The sequence below is a fragment of the Mustela lutreola genome, chromosome 16 (genome assembly GCF_030435805.1).
Source record: "Mustela lutreola isolate mMusLut2 chromosome 16, mMusLut2.pri, whole genome shotgun sequence".
Taxonomy (NCBI): Eukaryota; Metazoa; Chordata; class Mammalia; order Carnivora; family Mustelidae; genus Mustela; species Mustela lutreola.
In genome coordinates, this window is record NC_081305.1 from 41,733,983 (window position 1) to 41,759,728 (window position 25,746).

Below are 25,746 nucleotides of genomic sequence, written 5' to 3' on the forward strand. Positions count from 1 at the left end.
TACAATACAAGCATTACTTTTAAATATTTTTGAAAGTTTTTTTTGTTTATTTGAGAGAGCATGCACTCAAGTGGGGAGAGGGGCAGAGGGAGAAGACAATCTCTGCTGAGCCTGACACAGGGCTCTATCTCAGGATAGAGCCTAGGATCACGACCCAAGCTGAAGGCAGATGCCCAACCACTTGAGCCACCCAGGTGCACCAATATAAGCATTATTTATTTATTTATTTATTTTTAAATTTTATTTTTTGAACAGAGGTGCTGTTCATTTGTTTGTTTGTTTATTTGACAGAGAAATCACAAGTAGGCAGAGAGAGAGGGTGAAGCAGGCTTCCTGTTGAGCAGAGAGCCCGATGTGGGGCTCGATCCCAGGATGTGAGATCATGACTTGAGGCGGAGGCAGAGGCCTAACCCACTGAGCCACCCAGGCACCCCTATAAGCATTATTTTTAATGATAAAAGTTACACGTCATCCCCTTTGAAATCAGAGCTAGCATGAGGATGCCCGTTATTGCTGCTGCTTGTAATGACGTTCCTAGCCCACACAATAAGACAAAATGGAAATATAGGAGAAGAGATGAGAAAAAAGAAACATCACTCTTCATGTACAGTATAGTTACTTGTATAAAAAGCTCCAAAGAACCTATAGACAGATTATTAGAAATGATGACAGTTTAGCAGCATGGCTGTACATTTCTATATGCAGCCTCAGGCAGTTAGGAAGTATAAAAATAGATAACTCATTATAAAATTATATAATTAACCATTAAAGATAACTAAATATAAAGCATCTAAAAACATGAAGTACCTGATACTCTCAGGTACTTATAAATCTTGATTTATAAGACCCAATATGGAAAATTATAGTAAACTATTGGAACATAAAAAGGAGGATAAAATAAGAGTAAATAATGTATTTGTGGATTGGAAGTGTTAATATTGTGTATGTGTCATTTGTCTTCAAGTTGATTTATAGATTCAAATGCAGTTCCAATTAAAATCTCATCGGTGGGGGCGCTTGGTTGGCTCAGTGGGTTAAAGCCTCTGCCTTCAGCTCAGATCATGATCGTAGGATCTTAGGATCAAGCCCCGCATTAGGCTTGAGCAGAGAGCCTGCTTCCCGCTACCTGCCCCCCGCAACCACCCACCTGCCTCTCTGCCCACTTGTGATCTCTGTCCAAAAAAAAAAAAAATCAGTGTTTGTACTGGAACTTGTTCAGCTGATAATAAAATTTATATATATTCCTGGAAACGAGTAGGTTGAAGTGACTTGTTCTGATAGATGTCAAGGTTTGAAATAAGCTAAAAGGAACTTACAGCGTGTTGCTGGTATAGAGATAGGAAAACAGACCATTAGGACAATGCAGAGCTCATGACCAAGGTTGGGTAAGAGATCCCAAATGAAAGAAGGAATTAATTAAAGGTAGAACAATTCATAATCAATGTGGAAAAAGCATTCTCTACTTTAAATAATATATAGGGCGCCTGGGTGGCTCAGTGGTTTAAGCCTCTGCCTTCGGCTCAGGTCATGATCTCAGGGTCCTGGGATCAAGTCCCGCATCAGGCTCTCTGCTTGACAGAGAGCCTGCTTCCTCCTCTCTCCCTCTCTGCCTGCCTCTCCCTACTTGTGATCTCTGTCAAATGAATAAATAAAATCTTAAAAAATATATATTTATATATAAAAATTAAGTCCAGATGGATTAAGTACTTAGATGTCAACAGAAAAAGTCTTTCTAATAAAGGGAAGAATCTTCAGGGAACAATGTCTCAAGACACAAAGTGCTAACCATAAAAGAAAGGGTTGAGGCATTCAAATTAATTAAATACTTCTTGTCAAAAGACATTATGAGAAAATATTTGCAGCATAAAGTCAACTAAAAAATTATGATCTTAGGGGTGCCTGGGTGATTCATACGTTAAGCCTCAGCCTTCGGTTCAGGTCATGATCCCAGGGTCCTGGGATCAAGCCCCCTTATCAGGCTCCCTCCTCTGCGGGAAGCCTGCTTCTCCCTCTCCCACTCCCCCTGCTTCTGTTCCCTCTCTCGCTGTGACCCTCTCTGTCAAATAAATACATAAAATCTTTTAAAAATAAAATAAATTATGATCTTAGAATATATTCATCAAGAAATAGACAGCCTGACAAAATAATATGAACAGGCATTTTTTCACTTAGAGGGAAACCCTCATGGTAATAAGCAAATGAAGAAATCTTTAACTTCATGACTAACATGAAAAGTTAATAATAAAATCACAAGATACTATTTTATACTCAGTAATTTGGCCAAACGTTAAGTCTAGAGAGGAAGTGAATGGATAGGAGCTCTTTACATGCCTTTGTGAGGGTGAAAATTGGTACAGTGACTGGGAAACAAGTGGGCATTTTCTTGTAGGGTATATTAGGAGTTTTGAAAAGCTTTGAGATGATAGCTTTTCCTTTTTTTTTTTTTTTTTTTTTTTTTTTTTAACTGTAAAGGATTCCTTTGAAAAGTACTTAGAAGTACTTGTAAGTCAAGTACTTGAGGAAAGGTGGAACATTATATTCCTATAAGTGTTATTAAATAGTTTTTAGGATAACTAGATTAACAAAAGAGAATTCCTGCTTAATACATTGTTTCTGAAGGCCTTTTCATAGTGAAGAGATATATTACCATGGAATGAACATCTTAACTCACTTATTTTTAAACCTAGGTGAGCATCTAGCACGTAGCAGATGTGTAATAATGTTTTTTTAATAGCTAGCTGCAGGTGTACTTCACAAGTATCATCTGGCATTGGAATGTTGTCCAAGTAAAATGAAAAGGCTGCTCACCTATGTCTTTTTCTTTTCAAGATTTTATTTAATTTATTTATTTAAAGTTTTTTAAATTTATTTATTTGACAGAGATCACAAGTAGGCAGAGAGGCAGGCAGAGAGAGAGGAAGGGGAAGCAGGCTCCCTGCTGAACAGATCGAGCCTGATGTGGGGCTCGATCCCAGAACTCTGGGATCATGACCTGAGCCGAAGGCAGAGGCTTTAATCCACTGAGCCACCCAGGCGCCCCCAGATTTTATTTATTTGACAGAGATCACAAGTAGGCAGAAATGCAGGCTGGGGGGGGGGTGGAGCAGGCTCCCTACCAAGCAGAGAGCCCGATGTGGGGCTCAATCCCAGGACCCAGAGATCACGACCGGAGCCAAACGCAGAGGCTTTAACCCACTGAGCCACCCAGACACCCCTCACCTATGTCTTGATCAAAGATTTTAACATAGAAATTTGCAGAGCCTAGATGATAGGAATGAATATAGGTGTACAGAAATTTAGCCTGCCGGGGCGCCTGGGCGCATCGGGCTCTCTGCTCAGCAGGGAGCCTGCTTCCTCCTCTCTCTCTGCCTGTCTCTCTGCCTCCTTGTGATCTCTGTCTGTCAAATAAATAAATAAAATCTTAAAAAAAAAAAAGAAAGAAAGAAATTTAGCCTGCCAATTGCTTATTCCTCATCCCTCCTAAGGATTTGGAATATTCTAAATTAGTTGTTCTGAGGGGAAGTAGGAAAAGTAAGTATTTGTTCAGAATATTTTGTTGAACATAAATTATTTATTACTTTTATTATAGCCAGTTGTTTGGGGAAGAAGATGCTGATCAAGAAGTGTCCCCTGACAGAGCTGACCCTGAAGCTTCCTGTGAGTAGACTGGGATATGTTCTCTTATTTAATGAGAACTGCCTTTGTTTTGTTAACTTAATATTAGTAGCATAAGAGGAGAAAAAAATAATTGCTGTTTTGTGTTAGACAGTATGTGTTTAAGATGGGTTATTTCATCTTTAAAACAGTGTTTTAAAAAAGTGAGTTGTTCCATTTAATGGTGAGGACAAGGTGCAGAAATTTCACAGATGTAAATAGTGCAGAGAGTTGTTTCCAGATCTGATTATAGGTCCATATTTTGAACTGTTCTACACTTTGCCTTCAGAAACTGAGGTAGAAAAAGATGATGAGCATATTATTCTTTATTTTTGAACTCTGAATGTGTCTTGTGCAGGTGACTTCCACGAATGACTTTTTTTCCCCCCGAAGGTAGATGAGAGCTTAGTTCTACATTTATTATAGCTGAGAATGAAACAGTGTTTGTTTTGTAGGGGAACCAATGGAAGCTGAAGCCAGAGCCAGAGCATCTAATGAAGATGGTGACATTAAACGTATTTCCACTAAGGAATGGGCTAAATCAACTGGATATGATCCAGTTAAACTTTTTACCAAGGTTGTATTTACTTTTTTATAATTATGGATAGATTATTCTGTTTGTTTTAAAATAGTACATGAAACACATGCTTTTTATGCCTAATGCTGTCTTAAGTTGATTGATGTCATCAGGGTAAGCAGGTTTTGGAATTTTAAAGATTTGAAAGAGCAAGTGAGCAGGAGAGAGAGCATGAGCCAGGGGATGGGGAGAAGCAGACTTCCCTCTTAAGCAGGGAGCCCATGTGTGGCTTGATCCCAGGGCCCTGGGATCATGGCCTCAGCCGAAGGCAGTGGCTTATTAACCAGCTGAGCTGTGCACGAACCCCTAGGTTTTAAAATTCTAATACTCAGGCTAAATCAATGTAGCATCTTTATAGGAATTAAAATAGAGGGGCCCACTTAATACACTCTTGGTTGGCTTTCCTTCCCTCACTTACACTGAAGTTCTTGGTTTTCCTTTGGTTCCTGCTGTTTCTCGTCTTACATTCCTTTCCTGCTCAGATTTCTTGGGAGTTTGACATGTACTGAATTACTCTTGAATTCCTAATCCTCTCATTCTTGGTTGACTCCATGTTTGTTAATATGTATTCTGTATGTATGTCTTACTTGCCTGCTGAATATTTCTAGAGAAATCTACAAGATTTTTTAAAAAAATTTATTTATTTATTTGACAGACAAAGAACACAAGTAGGCAGAGAGAGAGGAGGAAGCAGGCTCTCCATGGAGCACAGAGACTGATGCAGGGCTCGATCCCAGGACCCTGGGATCATGACCTGAGCTGAGGGCAGGGCAGAGGCTTTAACCCACTGAGCCACCCAGGCGCCTCACGAACTTTTTTTTCATTTGGGAAAGTTTTTAATCTATTCCGAATAATAGCTTTGCTGGATAAAGTATTGGCCACAGGTTTCTCCCATTCAGCTCCTGGAATATATTATGTAATTGCCTTCTGGCTTGAAAATTTTCTCCTGAAAAATCTCCTGCTGGCGTTAAGGGGTTTCCTTTGTAAGCTACTATCTTCATTTTTTCTTGCTGCTTTAAAATTTTTTTCTTTATCACCATATTTTACCAATTTAATTTTTTTGTACCTTTGTTTTCAAACAGTATTTTCTCTCTGCTCTCTTGATTTTTTTCGTGGCTCCTGTCTGCTTTCCAACATGCATAGGTCCCAGTGTCCTAACCAAATGGCCTACTACTCCCTCCAGTTTATGTTTCCTCTCCTTTCCTTAGTGAAAAGAGATGTCACACGTTGACTCTTAAAACCTGTTGCATTTATTTCCTTGTTACAGTCTTTTAGAAAACAGATTTTGGTTATGCTTAAAATGTACTTAGTTATGTTATGCATAGTGAAAGTATTTTCCAAACTTGTGTCCATATTCCTCTTCCCATTCTAGTCTGAGCAACATTTGAATGCCAGCATTATCTGAAGCACATCTCCAGTCTGTTCAGTAGGTAACTAAGCATCTGTTATGTGCTGGTCACCACTCTGACAGGAGATACAGTAGTGAATAAGATAGAAAATTGGGTCCCAGCTCTTTGTAGGTGACTTGTAGTTTAGAGGAAAAGTCAAACATGGAACATGTAATATCAAATTCAGAGTATTACGGCATTAAGATCCGATGTATTGGAACCCTTTTTAATACTAAGTAGACTTAACATTGTTAGTAGACATTGTTTTCATATCTAGTATGAGGGTTCAAAAGAGGCGTTCCCAGAGGAAGTGACATTTCAACTGAAGACTTTAAAGAATTGGGGTGGGGATAAGAATGCTACATATACAAAGAAGGTCTCAGGTCGGAAAACTGAAATAATTCCCATCTAAGGGGAGAGTGGGAAGAGGACTAGAAACACAACCTGAGGCCACACCAGGCAAGACTTTTTAGGTCATGACAAGGATGCTATGGCAAGGCAGTGGGAAGCCATTAAAAGGTGGTCTATAGGGTCAAATACAGAGGGTATGCTGTGCACCATTCTAGGACCCTGATATTCCTGTTGTAATCAATATGGGATGGTACCTTCTAAAGTTGTACAATGCTAGAATAATCTGAAGTACAACCTATCTGCATTCCCAGTGGAGGGTGGAGAAAAAGTAGGTTTGTTTAAGGCACTGGGTAGCTCAGTTGATTAAGTGTCCAACTCTCTTTTTGTTTTTAAAGAAAAAAAATTATTTATTTATGAGAGAACGCACAAGCAAGGGAAGCAGCAGTCAGAGGGAGAGGCAGGCTCGCTCCACATTGAGTAGGGAGCCCTATGTGGACTTGATCCCAGGATGATGTTGGGATCATGACCTAAGCTTGATTGAGACAGATGCTTAACCAACTGAGCTACCCAGGCATTCCCCCCACTTCTTTTTTTTTTTTTTTTTTTTTAAGATTTTTTATTTATTTATTTGACAGAACAGGCAGGGGCAGCTATAGGCAGAGGGAGGGAGAGAGAGAGAAGCAGGCTCCTGCTGAGCAAGGAGCACGATGCAGGGCTCAATCCCAGGACCCTGGGATCACGACCTGGGCCAAAGGCAGCTGCTTAACCACTAAGCCACGTGGGAGCCCCAAGTGTCCAACTCTTGATTTTGGCTCAGGTCATGATCTCAGGGTTGTGAGATTGAGCCCCACATTTGGCTCCATGCTCATGGGGGAGTCTGTTTAAGATCTGATCTCCCCTGCCCCTCCATGCTCAGGCGTGCTCGCTCGCTCGCTCGCGCTCTCTCTCTCACTCTTTCTCTGAAATAAGCAAATAAAATCTTTTTTAAGAAGAAAGGGTGGCTGGGTGGCTCAGTGGATTAAGCCTCTGCCTTCAGCTCAGGGCATGATCTCAGGGTCCTGGGATCGAGCCCTGCATCGGGCTCTCTGCTTGGCAGGGAGCCTGCTTCCTTCTCTCTCTCTCTCTGCCTGCCTCTCTGCCTGTTTGTGATCTCTCTCTGTCAAATAAATAAATAAAATCTCTTTAAAAAAGAGAAAGAAAGACTTAGGAACGGGAATGATACCTGGTTTCCTGCTGGGCAGGAAATTAACAAGGTGCCATTCTCTGAGGTAGGTAAGAGGAAGCAGGTGTGTTGTGTAGGGATTAGAGGATGGAATAAGGCAATAGAATCAATTTGAGGTTCCTGTAGAATATTAGAGTAAGGACAGGTAATCCTAAAGGCAAGCAGAGAAGTTTGGATGGATTTGTAGGCCTAAGAGAAAAGAGCATGAAGATTGTTTGTTTAGTACAGAATTCTGAGGGATTCCCAGTATTTAATAATTAGATAAAGGGCACGGAGCTTCTGCATCGAAAACCATGCTAATTCTCCATTGCCTGGGAGTTTTTTTAGCCAAGCGCTTAAGGTCCTCTGTAAAATGTGTCTAACCACATTTGTTGCCCAAATCATACTGAAGTCATTTCTTTACCTATGTACCCATTTCAGACGTTACCATTTCCTTGAACTCTTTCCTTATTCCTCAGAACAAAATTCCTATTAGTACTCAAAGTTATGTGATATTCACACTAAACTTATATTCTATTTGTATATTTGGCTGGTTTTCCAAATTTTTTTTTTTTTTAAGATTTTTATTTATTTGACAGACAGATCACAAGTAGGCAGAGAGGCAGGCAGAAGGAGAGGAGGAGGAAGCAGGCTTCCCACTGAGCAGAGAGCCCGCCCGATGCGGGGCTCGATCCCAGGACCCTGGGATCATGACCCGAGCCGAAGGCAGAGGCTTCAACCCACTGAGCCACTCAGGCGCCCCTGGTTTTCCAAATATTTAAGGAAGCTTCATAAATACTGATTGAATTGAATATATTTTGATAGGAATAGTTCAAATTTGGGGGACACCTGGGTGGCTCAGTCAATTAAGCAGCTGACTCTTGATTACAGCTCAGGTCATGCTCTCTGGATTGTGGTATTGAGTCCTGCATTGGGCACTGGGCTCATTGGGATATCTGCTTGGGATTTTCTCTCTCCTTCTGCCCCTCCCCCGCTCATGCTCACTCTCACTCTCTTTTTAAAATAAATAAAATCTTTTAAAAAAAGAAATGGTCCCGAATTTTTTTATTAAGCCAAATTTATGTTTATAGCTGATATATAAAATAAGCTATTTTGACTAAATAAACTGACAGAAAATACAGCTGAGGAAGAAGTAAATACTAAAATCATCTGAAATTCTATAATAGGATAGTGCACATGATTTTCTCAACTACATATAGTAATGCTTATAACATGTTTTTATCTAGAGGAGGCTCCACTCCAGGACAGAGCTTGACTTAGGGCTCAATCTCATGACCCTGAGATCATGACCTGAACTGAAATCAAGAGTTGGACATTTGACTGACTGAGCTGCCCAGGCACCCCATAACACTTTTGAAAAAGAAATTGTTTTGGTTTTGGGATTTTTGAGGGGGCAGACCACATTTCAAAGATGTTACAGGTGGTTAAATCCTGGTTTTGAGAGCAGTACATTTAACGTGTGTATGCTTGTGGTGCCTGGATGGCATCTGCCTTCATGATCCCAGAGTCCTGGAATCATGTCCCATGTCGGGCTCCCAGCTCAATGGGAAGCCTGCTTCTCCCTCTGCCCCTCCTCCCTGCTCGTGCTCTCTCTCTCATGCTCTCTCAGATAAATAAATAAAATAAAATTTTATGTTTTATTGCTACACCTGTGAACTTGACAATATTGCTAACTGGTATCTCTAGGCTCTGATTTTACTCAGTTCTTGTGGAACTGGTATATGTTTATTTACCTTCTTGATTGGCATGATTTTGGTTCAGATTGATCTTTGGAACTTTGGGTATGCTTTGGGGTGGTAACTTAGGAGGGCAGGGACCATGAGCACTATTCAGGGTTCCTTTACTCCATTTTTCTCAGCATTTCTGCTTTCACTGTTTCAGATACAGATATTCTGTGTAAAATTTCTTTTATTAGTTTTACGTTTTGTGGGTTATTCTTTTGGAGATTGTTAGTCTACTGGTACAGGACATTAAATCAGAAGATTTTATGGTGTAATATTTGTAGTAAATCAGCAGTGAAACTTTGTTTTATCAGCATAGGGACTGTAGGATTTGTGGGATTTTATCTTTTATTTATTTTTTATTTTTTTGTTTTTACTTTTTTAAGCTTTTTAAAGATGATATCCGGTATCTGTTGACAATGGACAAATTGTGGCGGAAAAGGAAACCTCCAGTTCCGTTGGACTGGGCTGAAGTACAAAGTCAAGGTAAAACATTTTACAGGGTGCCTGGCTGGATTTGTTAGAAGAGCATATGGCTGTTGACCTCAGAGTCATGAGTTCAAGGCCCACTTTCATTGTAGAGATTACTGACATTGTATCTTTGAATTCTCCAATGATTTTATGACCTTCGTCACTATTAGCAGTTTTCTTGCACAAATATTTGTAGTTTTCCTGATAATTATTTTAATGGAATTTGTTTAATTTTTATTTTCTTATTAGTCAAGCCTTGAGTTTTAAAGTAAAATAGAGAAATGATGTTTAATAGTGAAATTTCTAATATTTTTTTCCCTTAGGAGAAGAAACCAATGCATCAGATCAACAAAATGAACCGCAGTTAGGTCTGAAAGACCAGCAGGTTCTAGATGTAAAGAGCTATGCATGTCTTTTTTCCAAGAGCATTGAGACTTTGAGAGTTAATTTAGCAGAAAAAGGGGATGGAGCTGAGCTCATATGGGACAAGGTTTGTTTTGAAAATTTGTGGCAATTCTATATCACATGCATATTTTTGTCCTTGAACTATAACCAGAAACTAGTAAATTTTTGGATATCATTTATTCTACCAGAATTTGAAGACATAAGGTTGATTTTGCTTGGATGTTCTCACTTCTAATTACTACATTGAACTATGAATTTTCTGTATGTGAATTCAAATAATATTATAGAACTTAATTTTAGATTCTGGGTATGGATTTGTGGTTTATAATTATGTTTGAAGAATATAATTGGACTGGAGAAATACTGTGAATTTATTGGAGAAAATGTTTCATGGGCTTAAAAACTTTCTTGTGTAATACAGATTTGTTAATAGAAGTCATAAAATCCTTTTGGAGACAACAGCTCATGGGCCTGATTTAACCTTGAAAGTAATAAAATTGCCCTTTTATTGAAATAGTGAAAGGTCTGAGACCTCTAAATACAAAAATGTAATTATTCTTACAAGTTAAAATAATATTTAATAATATTTAATAGTACTTTGTGGTTATATGTCATATTTTGAAATTTAATAAATTAATATTTTTAATTGTAATCAGTATTTTCTATGTCTACAAGTGATTTAGCTGTGATAAAATTTCTATGTTTCTATGATGGTAGAGATTTGCTGTGAGATGTAAGGGGAGGAGTTTGGTCAGCTTTACTAAGTTAAGATGATAATTTTGTGCAAATTTTGAAACTGTGATTGAATTAGATATCTTAAATAGAGTAAGTTTATATTTTGGTGTGGGGATTCTTGTAAACATCCTTTTGGGTTTATGTTGTATAAAGATTACTTAATAAATACATATTTTCATTGTTATAATAGTTATTTGGTACGTTTTCATTCATACACAGGGGCTAGATAATAAAACTGAAACTGGGGGTTGTTACCCTCTGATTAAAATCTACATCTAATGGATATGGTGAACCAGTTGCCTAGGGAAGTACCTGATGTACACTGTTAGGCACTGTTAAATATTCATACTTAATCCTTGTTGCAACATTGTAAAATATTTATCTGGTTTTCCTTACTTAATAGTTAAGGAATTACGGATTTAAGGAATTTCATTTGTCTCAGGCTAGCCACCCAGCCAGTAAGTATATAGAGAACTCACATCCTGTCAGTGCTTTTTCTTCTGTACTTCGGTGCTTTTGAATTACAGGCTAGAATAGTATATTCTTAGTGAAGCAGGAAACCTTGCTGAAATCTAAAGCAACCAAGATAAAATCTCAGGAAGAATAGAAATGGTCAGGGAAGACTTCTGTTGTATTGCCACATGTGAGAAGAACTGCAAGTACAGAAGCATGGTGTATCTGAAGGGAATTTGGAGAAGGAAGACCAAAAGGTGTAGTCCAGATGTTTGAGTCTTTAATGAAGCCCTTTTCTCTAAAAAGCCTTTATCTCTTTGCTATTACCAAGCAACCTCCATTACAGACAGATGGGCCCAGGAGAGGGTTGCCAGCGTCCGTGAATGGAACTGGTGTTCCGGTCTATACACTTAGTGTCCACTGCATTTGTTTAAGCAGGAGTGAGTTCCTAGAGGCCTGGTGGGTTTTGGCATTCTTGTCAGGCTATAGTCCTGGATCCAGGAAGTTGATAATGAGACCTTGGCTTCTTCCTCAAGGCCATTTCTAGTTCTGATTACTGCCTGCTGTGTTATAAAACATGTGAAAGTACTGTTCTGAAGGTGATACTAACTAAATTATTAAGTTTGTGGGAAGACTTTTTAAATTGCTTAAATTGTTGGCAGGATGACCCATCTGCAATGGACTTTGTCACTTCTGCTGCGAACCTCAGGATGCATATTTTCAGTATGAATATGAAGAGCAGATTTGATATAAAATGTGAGTCATTATATACTTCAGTTGTACTACCTAAAGTTCTGAGTTTCTCTTTTTTAACAGTTAAACATATTCATCTTTGTTTTTCAGCAATGGCAGGTAACATTATTCCTGCTATCGCCACCACTAATGCAGTGATTGCTGGGTTAATAGTACTGGAAGGATTGAAGATTTTATCAGGAAAAATAGACCAATGTAGAACAGTGAGTATTCTATTTGCATTTTTTTTTTTTTAAAGATTTTATTTATTTATTTGACAGAGAGAAATTACAAGTACACTGAGAGGCAGGCAGAGAGAGAGAGAAGGAAGCAGGCTCCCTGCTGAGCAGAGAGCCCGATGCGGGACTCGATCCCAGGACCCTGAGATCATGACCTGAGCCGAAGGCAGCGGCTTAACACACTGAGCCACCCAGGCGCCCCTCTATTTGCATTTTTTATGCAACATTTTTTTTTAACTATTACTATTATTTAAGTACGTTCTGTGCTCAGTGTGGGCCTTGAATTTTTGACCATGAGGTCAAGAGTCACATGTTCTGCCAACTGAGCCAGTCAGGGGCCCCTGTCCAGCCTCTTTTTAATAGTAGTCTAGGGTACCTGGGTGGCTTAGTAGGTTGAGCATCTGTCTTCAGGTCAGGTCATGATCCCAGGGTCCTGGGATCGAGTCCCACATCGACTCCCTGCTAAGCAGGGAGCCTGCTTCTCCCTCTGCCCCTGTACCCCAGCTGTACCCCCCCACCCCCCCCACCCCCCCTGCTTATACTCTCTGTCTCATTCTCTCTCAAACGAATAAATAAAATACTAAAAAAATATAGTAGTCTATACTTCAGGTGGAAAAAAGAAAAAAGTAACTAATAAAAAGCACATTAAACAGATTATTTAAGGGGAACCTGAGTGGCTCCGTTGGTTAAGCCTCTGCCTTCACCTCAGGTCATGATCCAAGAATCCTGGGATCGAGCCCCATGGGACGGGCTCCTTGCTCAGTGAGGAGCCTGCTTCTCCCTCTTCCTCTGCCATTACTTCCTGCTTAAGTACTCAAGTGCTCTATCTGTATCAAATACAATCTTTAAAAAACAAATATCATTTAAAAAGTTAAAAATAAAATCGATTAGAGCAGTGGGAAAACCATTGTTCCATTTACCTTGTGAGTTTATGTGTAAGTAAGCTTCCTGGAAATTGCAGCAAGAAGGAAAACATTTGTTTCTCTCATTTTTGTCTGAGCTAGTCAAGCTAGTTTTGTCAAGCTAGTTTGCTTCTAACATTTGCAGTTTTACTGAATTCTTGCCAGCTTAGTGATTCAAAAAACTTTCTTAGAAAAATTGTAGCCGGGGCGCCTGGGTGGCTCAGTGGTTAAGCCGCTGCCTTCGGCTCAGGTCATGATCCCAGGGTCCTGGGATCGAGTCCCGCATCCGGCTCTCTGCTCAGCAGGGAGCCTGCTTCCTCCTCTCTCTCTCTCTCTCTCTCTGCCTGCCTCTCTGCCTACTTGTGATTTCTCTCTGTCAAGTAAATAAATAAAATCTTTAGAAAAAAAAAAAAAAAAAAAAAAAAAAAAGAAAAATTGTAGCCAATACTTTTGCTCTTGTTTAGGTTCTCCTTTGTACTACAATGTTGAAATGACCAGTAACTACCTCCTCTGCAGTGCTACTCCTACTTTTCAGTGCCATTATTAATAAACTCTGAAAATATCTTACATTGTTGTGGCATCTGTGGGTGGCTCAGCTCAGGTCTTGATTTCAGGGTTGTGAGTTCAAGCCCCATGTTGGGCTTGGAGCCTACTTTAAACAACAAAAACCTTTTGTTTTCATGAAATTTGAGGGTGAAGGACTACAGAATCATCGCCAGTCTGTCATCTTCATTTAGTTTGCTGTTTAAATTTTTTTTGGCTGTCATTCATTCATTCATTCATTTATTTATTTATTTATTTATGTATTTATTTATTTAACAGAGAGAAATCACAGGTAGACGGAGAGGCAGGCAGAGAGAGAAAGGAAGGGAAGCAGGCTCCCTGCTGAGCAGAGAGCCCGATGCGGGACTCGATCCCAGGACCCTGAGATCATGGCCTGAGCCGAAGGCAGCGGCTTAACCCACTGAGCCACCCAGGCGCCCCTTGGCTGTGATTTTTTTAAGATTCTGTTTATTTGACACAGATCACAAGTAGGCAGAGAGGCAGAGAGAGAGAGAGGAAGCAGGCTCCCTGATGAGCAGAGAGCCCAATGCGGGGCTCGATCCTAGGAACCTGAGATCATGACCTGAGCCGAAGGCAGAGGCTTTAACCACTGAACCACCCAGGTGCCCCTGGCTGTCTTTTTTTTTTTTTAAACTTCTTTTTGATTTCTAATTTATAGTAGTCTGAGCTGTCCTGTGGCTACAGTATGCATCCCTTTGAGCTCACAAACAGTATTGTTTGTTGAATTTATTAAAATGTCTGTTTCCTATAGCATCCTTCTTGTTTCTTTGCTTACTTAGCTTTGTCTTTCTCTTGGGTTAGTGACATTTATGCCTGGTTTTTTGGTTCCCACTTACGTAGTGGATTTTAGGATGGAGTAACGATTTAGCCTGCATGTTAATGGTGTTAGCATTTGTTTTCCTGACTGTTGATTTCCCTTAGCACAGTTACCTTCCCAGTGAAGCCTCAGGTCAAATCTGCTCTCCCATTGAATCCTGCCTCTGGCTCTGCTAGCATGACTAACTACTAGCAGTACTGGTTTGGGAGCCCTCCCCCCAGCACTTACTGCCTCATACAGGATTTACTTCATTAAAATTGGGGATTCCATAGAGTTCCTCTTTAGAATTAAGTCATCTTAGCAGGACCACACTTACCAAGGTCATCAAGAAATGAGAATTTGTGTATTTGCTTCCAGCATTCCTCTGACATTTCTTTGTATTAATCTTGCTAGTGTTTGCCAAACTTGGTAGTAATATGAGGCTGGTTCCTTTTTAAAGATTTCATCCTTTTTTTTTTCTTTTTTTTAGTGCTGTTTTAAAAAATTTGCATTGGCTCTTAGTTTTTGTGTGGGTACCAGGGAAATGGTAAATAGGTGCAAATACTGCCTGAAGTATATTATTTTTTCTCATAATTAATAAACATTTATGTCATAATCATAGACAACTTGAAAAGAAAGGCAGCATGTTGGTTCCGTACATCTGTGAAACATTATCCTTAATTGGAGAAATACGTATATTGCTTTTGAGAAGTTGGCTTCATATTGATAAGAACAACCACTAGGAAGACACCCAAAAATTGTTTTAGTGCTACCAGGGATGAGTATAGTTAGGCCCTTACTTTTGCTAAATTAGTTTGCAGAATCGTTTAGTTAGTACAAGATTTCTTTTTCAGGGGCGCCTGGGTGGCTCAGTGGGTTAAGCTGCTGCCTTTGGCTCGGGTCATGATCTCGGGGTCCTGCTCAGCGGGGAGCCTGCTTCCTCCTCTCTCTCTGCCTGCCTCTCTGCCTACTTGTGATCGCTCTCTGTCAAATAAATAAATAAAATCTTTATAAAAAGAAAAAAAAAGATTTCTTTTTCAGTAAGCATAGCCTTTCACATGGCAGCCAATTAGAAAAGAAAGTTCAAAGATCAGGCTCTTATTAAAAAGGGCATGATTTTGGGGTGCCTGGGTAGGTTAAAGCCTCTGCCTTTGGCTCTGGTCATGATCTCAGGGTCCTGGGATTGAGTCCCCGTATCTGGCTCTCTGCTCAGCAGGGAGCCTGCACCCCGCCCCCCCGACTTCTGCCTACCTCTCTGCCTACTTGTGATCTCTCTTTCTGTCAAATAAATAAAATCTTTTTATTTTATTTTATTTTTATTTTTTTAATTTTTTTAAAAAAGATTTTATTTATTTATTTGTCAGAGAGAGAGAGGGAGAACACAAGCAGGCAGAGCAGCAGGCAGAGGCAGAGAGAGAAGCAGGTTCCCCACTGAGCAAGGAGCCCGATGCGGGACTCGATCCCAGGACCCTGGGATCATGACCTGAGCTGAAGGCAGCAGCTTAACCAACTGAGCCACCCAGGCATCCCAAAATCTTTTTTTTTTAAAGGCCATGATTTTTCTTCCGTTTTTTCCAATCTAAAAGGGAATATTTAAGTCATTTTTTTATTAGCTGTACAGTAAAGAAGATGGTAGACGTTAGGTTGTATGGTATACAAAATCATAACTCAGATTTGTGTATTCTGTGTGTATTTTTTCTCCTCCAAAGATCTTTTTGAATAAACAACCAAACCCAAGAAAGAAGCTTCTTGTGCCTTGTGCACTGGATCGTCCTAACCCTAATTGTTACGTATGTGCCAGCAAGCCAGAGGTGACTGTTCGGCTGAACGTCCACAAAGTGACTGTTCTCACATTACAGGATAAGGTAAGTGCAGGGGCTGGTTCTCTTCCACAAGGTTTGTCTGTTTTTCTTTCCTAAAAACAGGAAACCTAGGTTCCCTTCTGCTTGATAGTGTTAGTGTGTTAACAAACTAAAAGCCACATAATGATTCTGAAAGATTCTGACTACTAAAGTGCGTTGCTCTGATATTCTAGGTTGCTTTACTATCTGGGTTCCTACTGGTTTTTCGGTCTGTGGTTCCAGAGTATGTGCCTCACATCCCAGAAAGGAATAGATGAATTTGGATGGAATATGCACCACAGGTGGTACAGAGGTGATACAGTTTGTTGGCAAGCGAGAGACACTTTGTTCCCAGATAGTGTGTCATTTCTGTGTTTCCTGACAGGCAGTATCCTTAAACGGTCTGGTGATGGTCCTGATTCTAGTGTGTTAAATTGGCCTCTTATGACATGCTGCATTTGTGGATCTGGATTCACCAGTAATAGATGTCTGGAGTGAAGGAAATGGAAGTTTAGGATGTGGTCTGGTCCTTAGGTTCCTTCTAAATTAGTTTAGATTAGTTTATAAATGGCCCACACGGGTTCCACTTCTCACTTTTGGCATCACTTCACATTGCTCTCTGTTAATCCCCATCGTCATGTTTCATATTTATATGACATGGGGGTGATAGATTCTTGTGGCCCAGACTGCTTAAGAGGGAGGGAGAAATAGCTTTTCTCCCAGAACTGATTGCATAGGGCAGATTGATTTGAACTTATGTTTCGATGGAGAAGCAGCAGGATTTGGTATACTGGCCAGCAGAGGGTGATTGCCCTCCCTGCTTTCTTAGGAAATAATTGTAGTTGGTACGTAGTCATTCTTGAGCTTAAAGGCAAGCCCACTATTTGTGGGATAATGAGACTTTTAAAGAATTCCTCTGTTATTTTTAAGAGCAGCTAGTATTTGACAGATTACTATCACTCCTGATCCATCTTGGAATTTAAAGAGAGATGGAACTTGGGAAGAGGAAAACTATCCGAGAATCAGTTTTATGAGAAGTTTTCCATCTACAAAACATCTGCAAATACAGGATTGGCGTAGAGACTGAGACAAAATATGCCAAGTGTCTAGCTCAGTCTAATCTGTAGGGAAGGACAAAGTACTAAGAGCCAATCAAGATTTGTCAGTTTCCCGTTTGGAGGAAGTTTTATCTGAACTTTATCAGTGATTATACGTGGGGGTGGATGGTGGGCAGCATGGGTATGGAGTAATTTGGTGAATTTCCAGTGCTTTCCTGCATACCCTGACATTTCTTAAAGAACAGCTTTGCCCCTTTCCAATGGAAGGGAAAGTAAGAGCCTTTATGGGAAATGTCTTTTTTTGTTGTTTTTTATGGTCTTTAGCTATATATATTAATATTTTGAATCTTTTTTTCTTACAGATAGTGAAAGAAAAATTTGCTATGGTAGCACCAGATGTCCAAATTGAAGATGGGAAAGGAACAATCCTAATATCTTCAGAAGAAGGAGAGACAGAAGGTATCATGCATCGTGTTTATTCACTTCCCTCGTTTGGGTGGAAACTGTATCCATGAAGACATAATATTAGTTTGTCCATTTACTGTACATGTTCTTCAGTATCACAGCTGAAGGGGCAATATTTGATCATAAAAGTGGGCTCCCTAGGTGGCACTGCCTTGCTGGGATCACCACAGTTCCAGGTTTGGGGCTCCCATGTTGTCAGGGTATCTCAGGGGCTATTTCTTTTTTTTTTTTTTTTTTTTTTTTTTAAAGATTTTTTATTTATTTGACAGAGAGAGATCACAAGTAGGCAGAGAGGCAGGCAGAGAGAGAGGAGGAAGCAGGCACCCTGCTGAGCAGAGAGCCCGATGCGGGACTCGATCCCAGGACCCCGAGATCATGACCTGAGCCGAAGGCAGCGGCTTAACCCACTGAGCCACCCAGGCGCCCTCAGGGGCTATTTCTTGAGAACTCAGTGCATAGTTAGGTTTACAGTGACCCTCATGCTCTTGTCCACTAACAAGGAACCACCTTTCCTGTATCATGGATCCTGGGAGTTAAAATAGTAATGAGAAGATTGCCCTGATTGTTAGGGTAGGAAGGGTAATTTAAGGCTATGAAGTGTTTCATCCAAGAGTAAAGAAAGAAGCCTTGATAGCCTGCTGTAGAGCAGAAAGCAGTGCTGAAAAAATCAGCACCCACTTTTGGCTTTCTAGGCTTTCCTTTTCAAAAATTCAAGCAGGTCAGGGCATTTGGGTGGTGCACTTGGTTAACTATCCCACCATTGGTTTGGGCTTGGGTCATAATCGCGGGTTTGTGGGTTAGAGCTCTGCGTCAGCCTGTGTGCTCAGCACAGAGTCCGCTGGGATTTTCTCTCGCTCTGCCCCTCCCACTTGTACACTCTCTCTCTAAAATAAATGAAATGAATCTTTTTTAAGAAGTACAAGCATGTCATCCTTTTAGTTAATGTATTTGTTGTACAAAGTACAATACATTTGATTTTTTTTTTTTAAGATTTTATTTATTTATTTGATGGAGAGAGACACAGCGAGAAAGGGAACACAAACGGGGAGTGGGAGAGGGAGAAGCAGACTCCCTGCCGAGCAGTGAGCCTGATGTGGGACTCGATCCCGGATCTCCAGGATCATGACCCAGGCCAAAGACAGTCGCCAAACCAACTGAGCCACCCAGGCGCCCGATAACTAGAATTTAAAATGGAATCTACTGGGGCGCCTTGGTGGCTCAGTGGTTAAGTCTCTGCCATTGACTTGGGTCCTGGTCTCAGGGTCCTGGGATCGAGCCCCACATCAGGCTCCCTGCTCACTGGGGAGCCTGCTTCCCACCCTCTCTCTGCCTCTCTGCCTACTTGTGACCTCTCTGTCAAATAAATAAATAAGTAAGTAAGTAAATAAATAAATAAAATCTTAAATAAGTAAGTAAAATGGAATTTACTTAGTCTGTGCCAGGCACTACATAGGTCAACAGGTTTTATGCATTCTGTGCCCCGCGTGGAGCAAATACTCAATAAAGCACAGTCTGTCATGAAGACAGGGTGAAACTGGGAGCCAGGTGAGGAAGCACTTCGTTTTGTAAGTGACACTTGAGTGCTTTTACAGGTCAAGAGAAGAGCATTTGAATGTGCAGGAGAGAAAGGATAATTAAGGCAGAAAGACTCAGAAATAGGGAGGAAGAGGTGGTGACATCAGAAGTTTGGTTAGAGGTATTGTTCTTCGTCGGAGTATTTACAATCCACGTGGCAAAGGCTTATTGAGTGCCAGTGGGTGTTAGCCACTGTACTGCATGAAGCAGAAGTGACACGTGGAAACTAAAGCTAGATTGGAGGGATTATTTCTGGGAGGTCCCAGAGGCTCACAATTGAGAAATGTTGAAAAATGGAAAATCCTTTCAAATCAACAAAGTTTTCTCATTTTCTGAATTATAGAATTTGCTGAAAAGTAGTTTGTTGAAGTTGGCCTGGATAACCTCTTTGCAAGTAAAACATATTTTAAACAACTCTAATTTGTTCTTCAGCTCCTCTGGGATTCCAAATTAATTTGGTGTGAATGGGAGAATGTTGCCAGAACTTCTCACAGTTTGGTTCTTTTTAACCAGTTTTAGTAGTTGAATATTCTTCATTCGGAGTTGAATTTCTAAGTGCCTAATATTTTATTTTACTTATTTTTAAGATTTTATTTATGTATTTGACAGAGATCACAAGCAGGCAGAGAGGCAGGCGGGGGAGGGGGGAAGCAGGCTCCCTGCTGAGCACAGAGCCCGATGCAGGCCTCGATCCTAGGACCCTGAGATCGTGACCTGAGCGGAAGGCAGAGGCTTAACCCACTGAGCCACCCAGGTGCCCCCTAAGTGCCTAATATTTTAGTGGATTAGTTTGGTAGAGCCACCATTCCAGAATACACAGGGTGACTTAAATAACAGAAAATTATTTTCTTGGGCCGCCTGGGTGGCTCAGTGGGTTAAGCCTTTGCTTTCAGCTCAGGTCATGGTCTCAGGGTCCTGGGATCAAGCCCTGCATCGGGCTCTCTGCTCATTGAAGGACCTGCTTCTCCTTTCTCTGCTTGCCTCTCTATCTACTTGTTATCTCCCTCTTTGTCAAATAAATACAATCTTAAAGAAAAAAAGAAAGAAAAAACATTTGTTTTCTCATAATTCTGGCAGTTGTGAGTCAACAGGCTCGCTTTCTCTTGAGGGGCTTCTTACAAGAATTCTGTTTAGGTTGATTTAGGGCCTACCCTAACAGCCTCATTATAACTTAATCACCTCTTTAAAAAGCACTGTCTCCAAATACAGTGACGTATGCTGGGGTTAGGGCTCCAACATATGACTTTGAGGGAGTGACCTAATTCAGCTTATATTAGGGGTTTAATCTTTTTTAAACAACTATGACTGCTCTGTGGAATATATAACTGAAGTATCTAAATTCCTTTCCAATTTCTTAGCTAATAATCACAAAAAGCTGTCAGAATTTGGAATTAGAAATGGGAGCCGGCTTCAAGCAGATGACTTCCTTCAGGACTACACTTTATTGATCAACATCCTTCATAGGTAGGAAGTATTAATATTTTAAGTTTAAGATATTATTTGAATGTAAAAACTTAAATTGGAGGAAAAAAAATAAATAATTTTCTTACCTTAAGCCCTACTGTTCATTTGAAGCCATGAAGTGTATTTACTTGAGTTGGCTACTAAGTTCCCTGAGGCTTCACCTACGGAAGAATTTGGGAATTCAGAAACAAAAGGAATAGGCAAAAAATATTTAAGGGTCACTCACCATAGTGTCTGATCAGAAAGATCTAGAAAAGGTAGAAATCCAGGCATTTAAAGAGTTAGAAATGGGGGTGAACTCTTTTTGATAATTGAACTAAAATAAAAACTTCAATGTTTTTAAAAGATTCATTAGAAGAAAAGAAGAAATCTTTCTCCCAGTAGACAAATATTTTATTTGTGATGTATAACAATACCAAGACATTTAAAAATTATCCTATAGAGATTTTTGAATCCTGTATTTTTTTCTTTTTATTTGATTTAATGTCCTGCCCATTTTTATATAAAAAAGCATTCTTGTGCTGTGTTACGGAGTATTTGCACGTATATAACAGAAGACAGATGGCCCTACACCTGGGTATGATTAGCTGTTGAGTCAGGTGCATTTTGGTGCACTGCTCCCACTGATACACCTCAACTACACACTGAATTGGGACTTTTGGGTACCATCCCAGCAAACATGTGAAGGGAGTTGCCATCAGCATCCAGTTGTTTTTCCAATATTGCCATCTCTCTGTGAACTTGAAGCTTATGTAGTTGTTTGGAGAATATCACATTGTAGTACTTGGTTGGTTTATAAAAAGCATAGAATGACAGGAAAGACTGAATGTGACTTAATAATAAGCATGAGTTTCCCAGAGTTAGACAATTGAGTCAAAGATAGGTATTGCTAGGGAGTCATCTCTGGCTTCAGACACCATTGCATGCCAGTGGTGTGCTTGTATTCAGTTATACAAGAGAAGACAATGGAAGGACATGTACAATAAAATGGAAATCTATCAGATGGTGTCTAAAGAGGAGGCATAATTAGGGTTTTTTAATCATATTTTTTAGCTCTCTGGGAACAGAAACCCCCTTATAACATGTAAGTCTTTTGCTTGACTTTCATGCATTAAACTTTCATACATGTTTTTGGGACCTCATTACAAAAGCAGGGTGCTGCCGGTAAAGATGGGGGGAAACCCAGAGTCCATGGAACCTTCCTATTCCTAAAACACCAGATGGTGCTGGTCAAGAGCAGTGTGTGTAGAATCTTTAAACATGGTAGCTGAAGAAATAATGCCTAAGAGCTAGATTGGGTCACAGAGTTTTGAAGTCCATTTTCTGCTCTAGCAGTAAAAGTTGTGTAATTTTTTTTTTTGTAATATTTTTTAAAGACCTTTTCCTTGATTTGAAGGGGCAGTGGTATTGGCCATTTGAATTATCACAGAAATGTGTTATGTGCAGTCTTATTTTTAATTTTATCAGCTCTTTGAAAATCAGGATCTGTTTGCTGTGTACATAGTACATGCACTTAGAGCTTTGAGGAGCAGTGTCTCTCTGGTGTGCCTTTGCTATTATAAATAGTCGCATGGTCCAGTTTTACAGTGTGGTGTTCTTTTACAGTGAGGACCTAGGGAAGGATGTTGAATTTGAAGTTGTTGGTGATGCCCCAGAAAAAGTGGGGCCCAAACAAGCCGAAGATGCTGCCAAGAGCATAACCAATGGCAGTGATGATGGAGCTCAGCCTTCCACGTCCACTGGTGAGTCGTGGCCCCAGTCAGCCAGTGCTTTGTTAATTATCCACCAAGCAAGCTGCTACATAGAAATAAACCGTGGTTCTTTGATGAATTTGACCATAAAACAGAAATCCATAGGACTCTTAGAGGTGTGTATTGATTTGGCATTGTTTTAATGGAGCTCTGAATATAGGAACCCTGAAGACATTTAAGAATGGGAAATTCTATGGAAAATAGGAACTGTTCTTTTTTGTTATTGGGTTTTTACAACTGGAAATATCAGTGAATTTGCTAATGCATGAGGATGCTTCATTCTTTGTAGCAATAGTTTTGGATTTGGGGTGCCTGTTGTAAGTATAGGATTTTTCGGGTGCCTGGGTGGCTCACTGGGTTAAGCCTCTGCCTTTGGCTCAGTTTATGATCTCAGGGTCCTGGGATTGAGTCCTGAATTGGGCTCTTTGCTCAGCAGGGAGCCTGCTTCCCCCTCTCTCTGCCTGCTTGTGATCTCTCTTTCTCTGTCAAATAAATAAATAAAATCTTAAAAAAAAAAAAAAGTATAGGATTTTAGCATTTCACAGTTTTCTCGGAACCATTATAACTTTGGTAAAGTGAATCAGAGGCTCTGTTTCCCTGGGTTTTCTGTGCTAGTGCTTGATGCTTTAATGTGTGCTCAGATTGGAATGTTTCCTGCCTACCCACAACAGCCCCCCTTCCTTCATTCTTTACTTAGGAAACTAAAAGTTACCAGCTTTTTTACTACTATATTTCCATTTCTTTAGCTATGTGTCTTTGGTATTCTTTGGAGTATGATTGTTCTTGGTTCTTATATTCTCAGAGAATTTTAAAGATGGACTTTGAGACTAGCTAGAGTGTGGTCCACTTATGAGCCATGGGTTCATGACCTTTCCCCTCCTCCAAAAATAGAAAAGAGAAAGGGACTATGGTAGTTTTTAAAAAGTCATAATTCAAAATGTGCATTGTTTGATCCCTTATTGTGGGTCGGTTTGGGAGGCTTTAGCAACCAGTGAGATAGGTATTCTGCCTTTGCTTTGGCGTGGGCATGGTGGGTGCATTGGGGGTGGTACATGAAACCAGCTGTGGTGTAAGGTTATGAGCATGTATGGTAGAGCCCACTGTGTGGATTTGAATCCCAGCCATATCCTCTGCTATTGTGTGACCTTGGGCAAGTCAGTCTCTGTAGGTCAGTTTCCTTTTCTGGAAAACGGATAATAATGTTATCTTCTTTATAGGGTTGTTGTGATGATTAAATGAGTTGTTATATGCAAAATGCTCAGAACAGTTCCTGGCACATTGTAAGTGCTATATATATGTTGTTGTTGTCGTTGTTTTATTATTATTATTACCATTACTACCAGTATTAGGATATGCACCCTCCCCTATTCTGTTGGAGAAATAGATACAAAGATTGTGTTATAAGAATTTGAGTTCTGTAATGCTTGTTACAATTTTTTGTTTAAATTAGAAAACAGATTGGTGCTTGTTACGGAAAACAGTAAACTACAGTAATGTGGGGGTGCCTGGGTGGCTCAGTGGGTTAAGCTTCTGCCTTCAGCTCAGGTCATGATCCCAGGGTCCTGGGATTGAGTCCCACATTGGGCTCCCTGCTCAGCAGGGAGCCTGCTTTCCCCTCTCTCTGCCTGCCTCTCTGCCTACTTGCGATCTCTCTCTGTGTCAAATAAATAAGATCTTTTAAAAAACCCACAGAACTACAGAAATGTGTAATGTATAAAGTGAAGGTTCCATGAGGGTAGCCTACCATTCTTAAGTTTGGTATATATTAGAAATGCGAGCTCTTCACTTTCATAAAAAATTAGTGAATCACTAGTAACTCCCACACTTTTAACCATTTTTTCCCTTTTTTCTGAAATAAGCACAAGAGCAAGATGATGTGCTCATAGTTGATTCGGATGAAGAAGGTCCTTCAAATAATGCTGACATCAGTGAAGAAGAGAGAAGTCGCAAGAGGAAATTAGATGAAAAGGAGAATATCAGTGCAAAGAGGTCCCGCACAGAACAGACAGAAGAGCTTGATGATGTTATAGCATTAGATTGAACAGAAATGCCTCTAAACAGAATCCTCTTACTGCAGTAGGTCATCTGGGCAGAACCAGGTTATTTGTTATGTCCTTTGTTCCAAAGGGAAAAATTGACACCAGTGACTTGAAGATGATTCTTCTCCCTTTGAAAGCATTCATTTTGCTAGAACAATTAGAAACATTGCGGTATGCTGTATTGAAAGTAGGAATATAGTTTTAAAGCCCTTCGAACAAAGTGTGTGCATAACCAGTCATCAGATGAAACAACACAATGCATGTTGCCTTTTTAATGTAAATACCCTTAGGTATCATTTAACAGTTTTAAAATATTGTGGTTTAGTAAAGTTGATACCTGGTTATAAATATTACGCCTTTATTTTTGGTTAGAAGAAGAATTATTTTTAGCCTAGATCTAACCATTTTCATACTCTTAACTGACTGAAACAGATTCAAAGAAGTATCAAGTGCTATGCATTGAAATGTGTTTTTAAATGTTAACTGGCACTATGTATATTAATGTAAAACAATGTTAATTTACTCAAGTTTTCAGCTTGTACTGCCTGGTATGTCTGTGTAAGAAGCCAATTTTTGTGTATTGTTACAGTTTCAGGTTATTTATATTTGATGTTTTGTAGAACTCAAATACAACTATACTGTACTTATGGACCAAATAAATGGCATCTGCATACTTGTTATACATGCCTGCAAAGTTCACGTTTCTGCGGCCTTAACCGGTTTATATTTTACTGCAGGCATGCCAAACTCTTTCCTTTTAAAGAGTTAACTCATAGTGGATGTGAAGGTTAAATGATCTCCACTGTTTGCCACAGATAAGTACTTTCTAAAATAAAACTTTTAATGGCATTGTTACTTTTTAAGTGTGGTTGTAAACAACTGGCCTTCTGTTGAGAACAGTAAGTGATCTTTGCCCAGCCCCAGGAACTTAGAACCTTGGATTTGAGATTCCGGAGCAAGGGGGAGTCTTCATTATCCAGTCTTCTCTGGGTTGCCCCTCCCCAGCCCCACCCCCGATTCATCAGAGTCCCTTCTCCAGTGTACCATTTAGGGCCCAACTCCAGCCTACAGAAGTGGCCGGAATAGTCCTGGATGGATCAGCACCCATGTCTCTGCCTTGGACCTCAGAGGGCCTTGGCCCTTAGGGTAGCTCTCCTCACACAGATGTGCCTTGGGTTTTTAGATAACAGAAACCCCTAAAGCTGTTTAACCCCCATTCGATACCCTCAGCCTTGGTTGGTTTTGGCTATAGTCAATTAAATTCCAAATGGTCAACTCATTAAATTTTGCTCCATTCTGTTTCATTCTTACTCTGCCACCTAGCTTATTAACTTTTTGCTCCT

The 25,746-nt window shown here is 40.0% G+C and overlaps 1 protein-coding gene and 1 long non-coding RNA gene across 2 annotated transcripts in view; one reads left to right on the top strand and one right to left on the bottom strand.

Moving 5' to 3' along the window:
• The window catches only part of UBA2 (ubiquitin like modifier activating enzyme 2), a 38,123-nt gene extending 13,040 nt beyond the window's left edge, over nucleotides 1–25,083 (top strand). Inside the window, exons 7-17 of the mRNA XM_059153433.1 lie at nucleotides 3,590–3,657; nucleotides 4,110–4,231; nucleotides 9,300–9,399; nucleotides 9,708–9,874; nucleotides 11,640–11,733; nucleotides 11,821–11,933; nucleotides 15,920–16,075; nucleotides 17,472–17,568; nucleotides 20,508–20,613; nucleotides 22,219–22,355; nucleotides 24,224–25,083. Of these exons, the coding sequence (XP_059009416.1) occupies nucleotides 3,590–3,657; nucleotides 4,110–4,231; nucleotides 9,300–9,399; nucleotides 9,708–9,874; nucleotides 11,640–11,733; nucleotides 11,821–11,933; nucleotides 15,920–16,075; nucleotides 17,472–17,568; nucleotides 20,508–20,613; nucleotides 22,219–22,355; nucleotides 24,224–24,405 (1,342 nt within the window). The 3' untranslated portion in view covers nucleotides 24,406–25,083. The remainder of the gene's footprint in view (nucleotides 1–3,589; nucleotides 3,658–4,109; nucleotides 4,232–9,299; nucleotides 9,400–9,707; nucleotides 9,875–11,639; nucleotides 11,734–11,820; nucleotides 11,934–15,919; nucleotides 16,076–17,471; nucleotides 17,569–20,507; nucleotides 20,614–22,218; nucleotides 22,356–24,223) is intronic.
• The window catches only part of LOC131818777 (uncharacterized), a 45,118-nt gene that overhangs the window by 12,911 nt on the left and 6,461 nt on the right, over nucleotides 1–25,746 (bottom strand). The gene's annotated exons all lie outside the window — the stretch shown is intronic.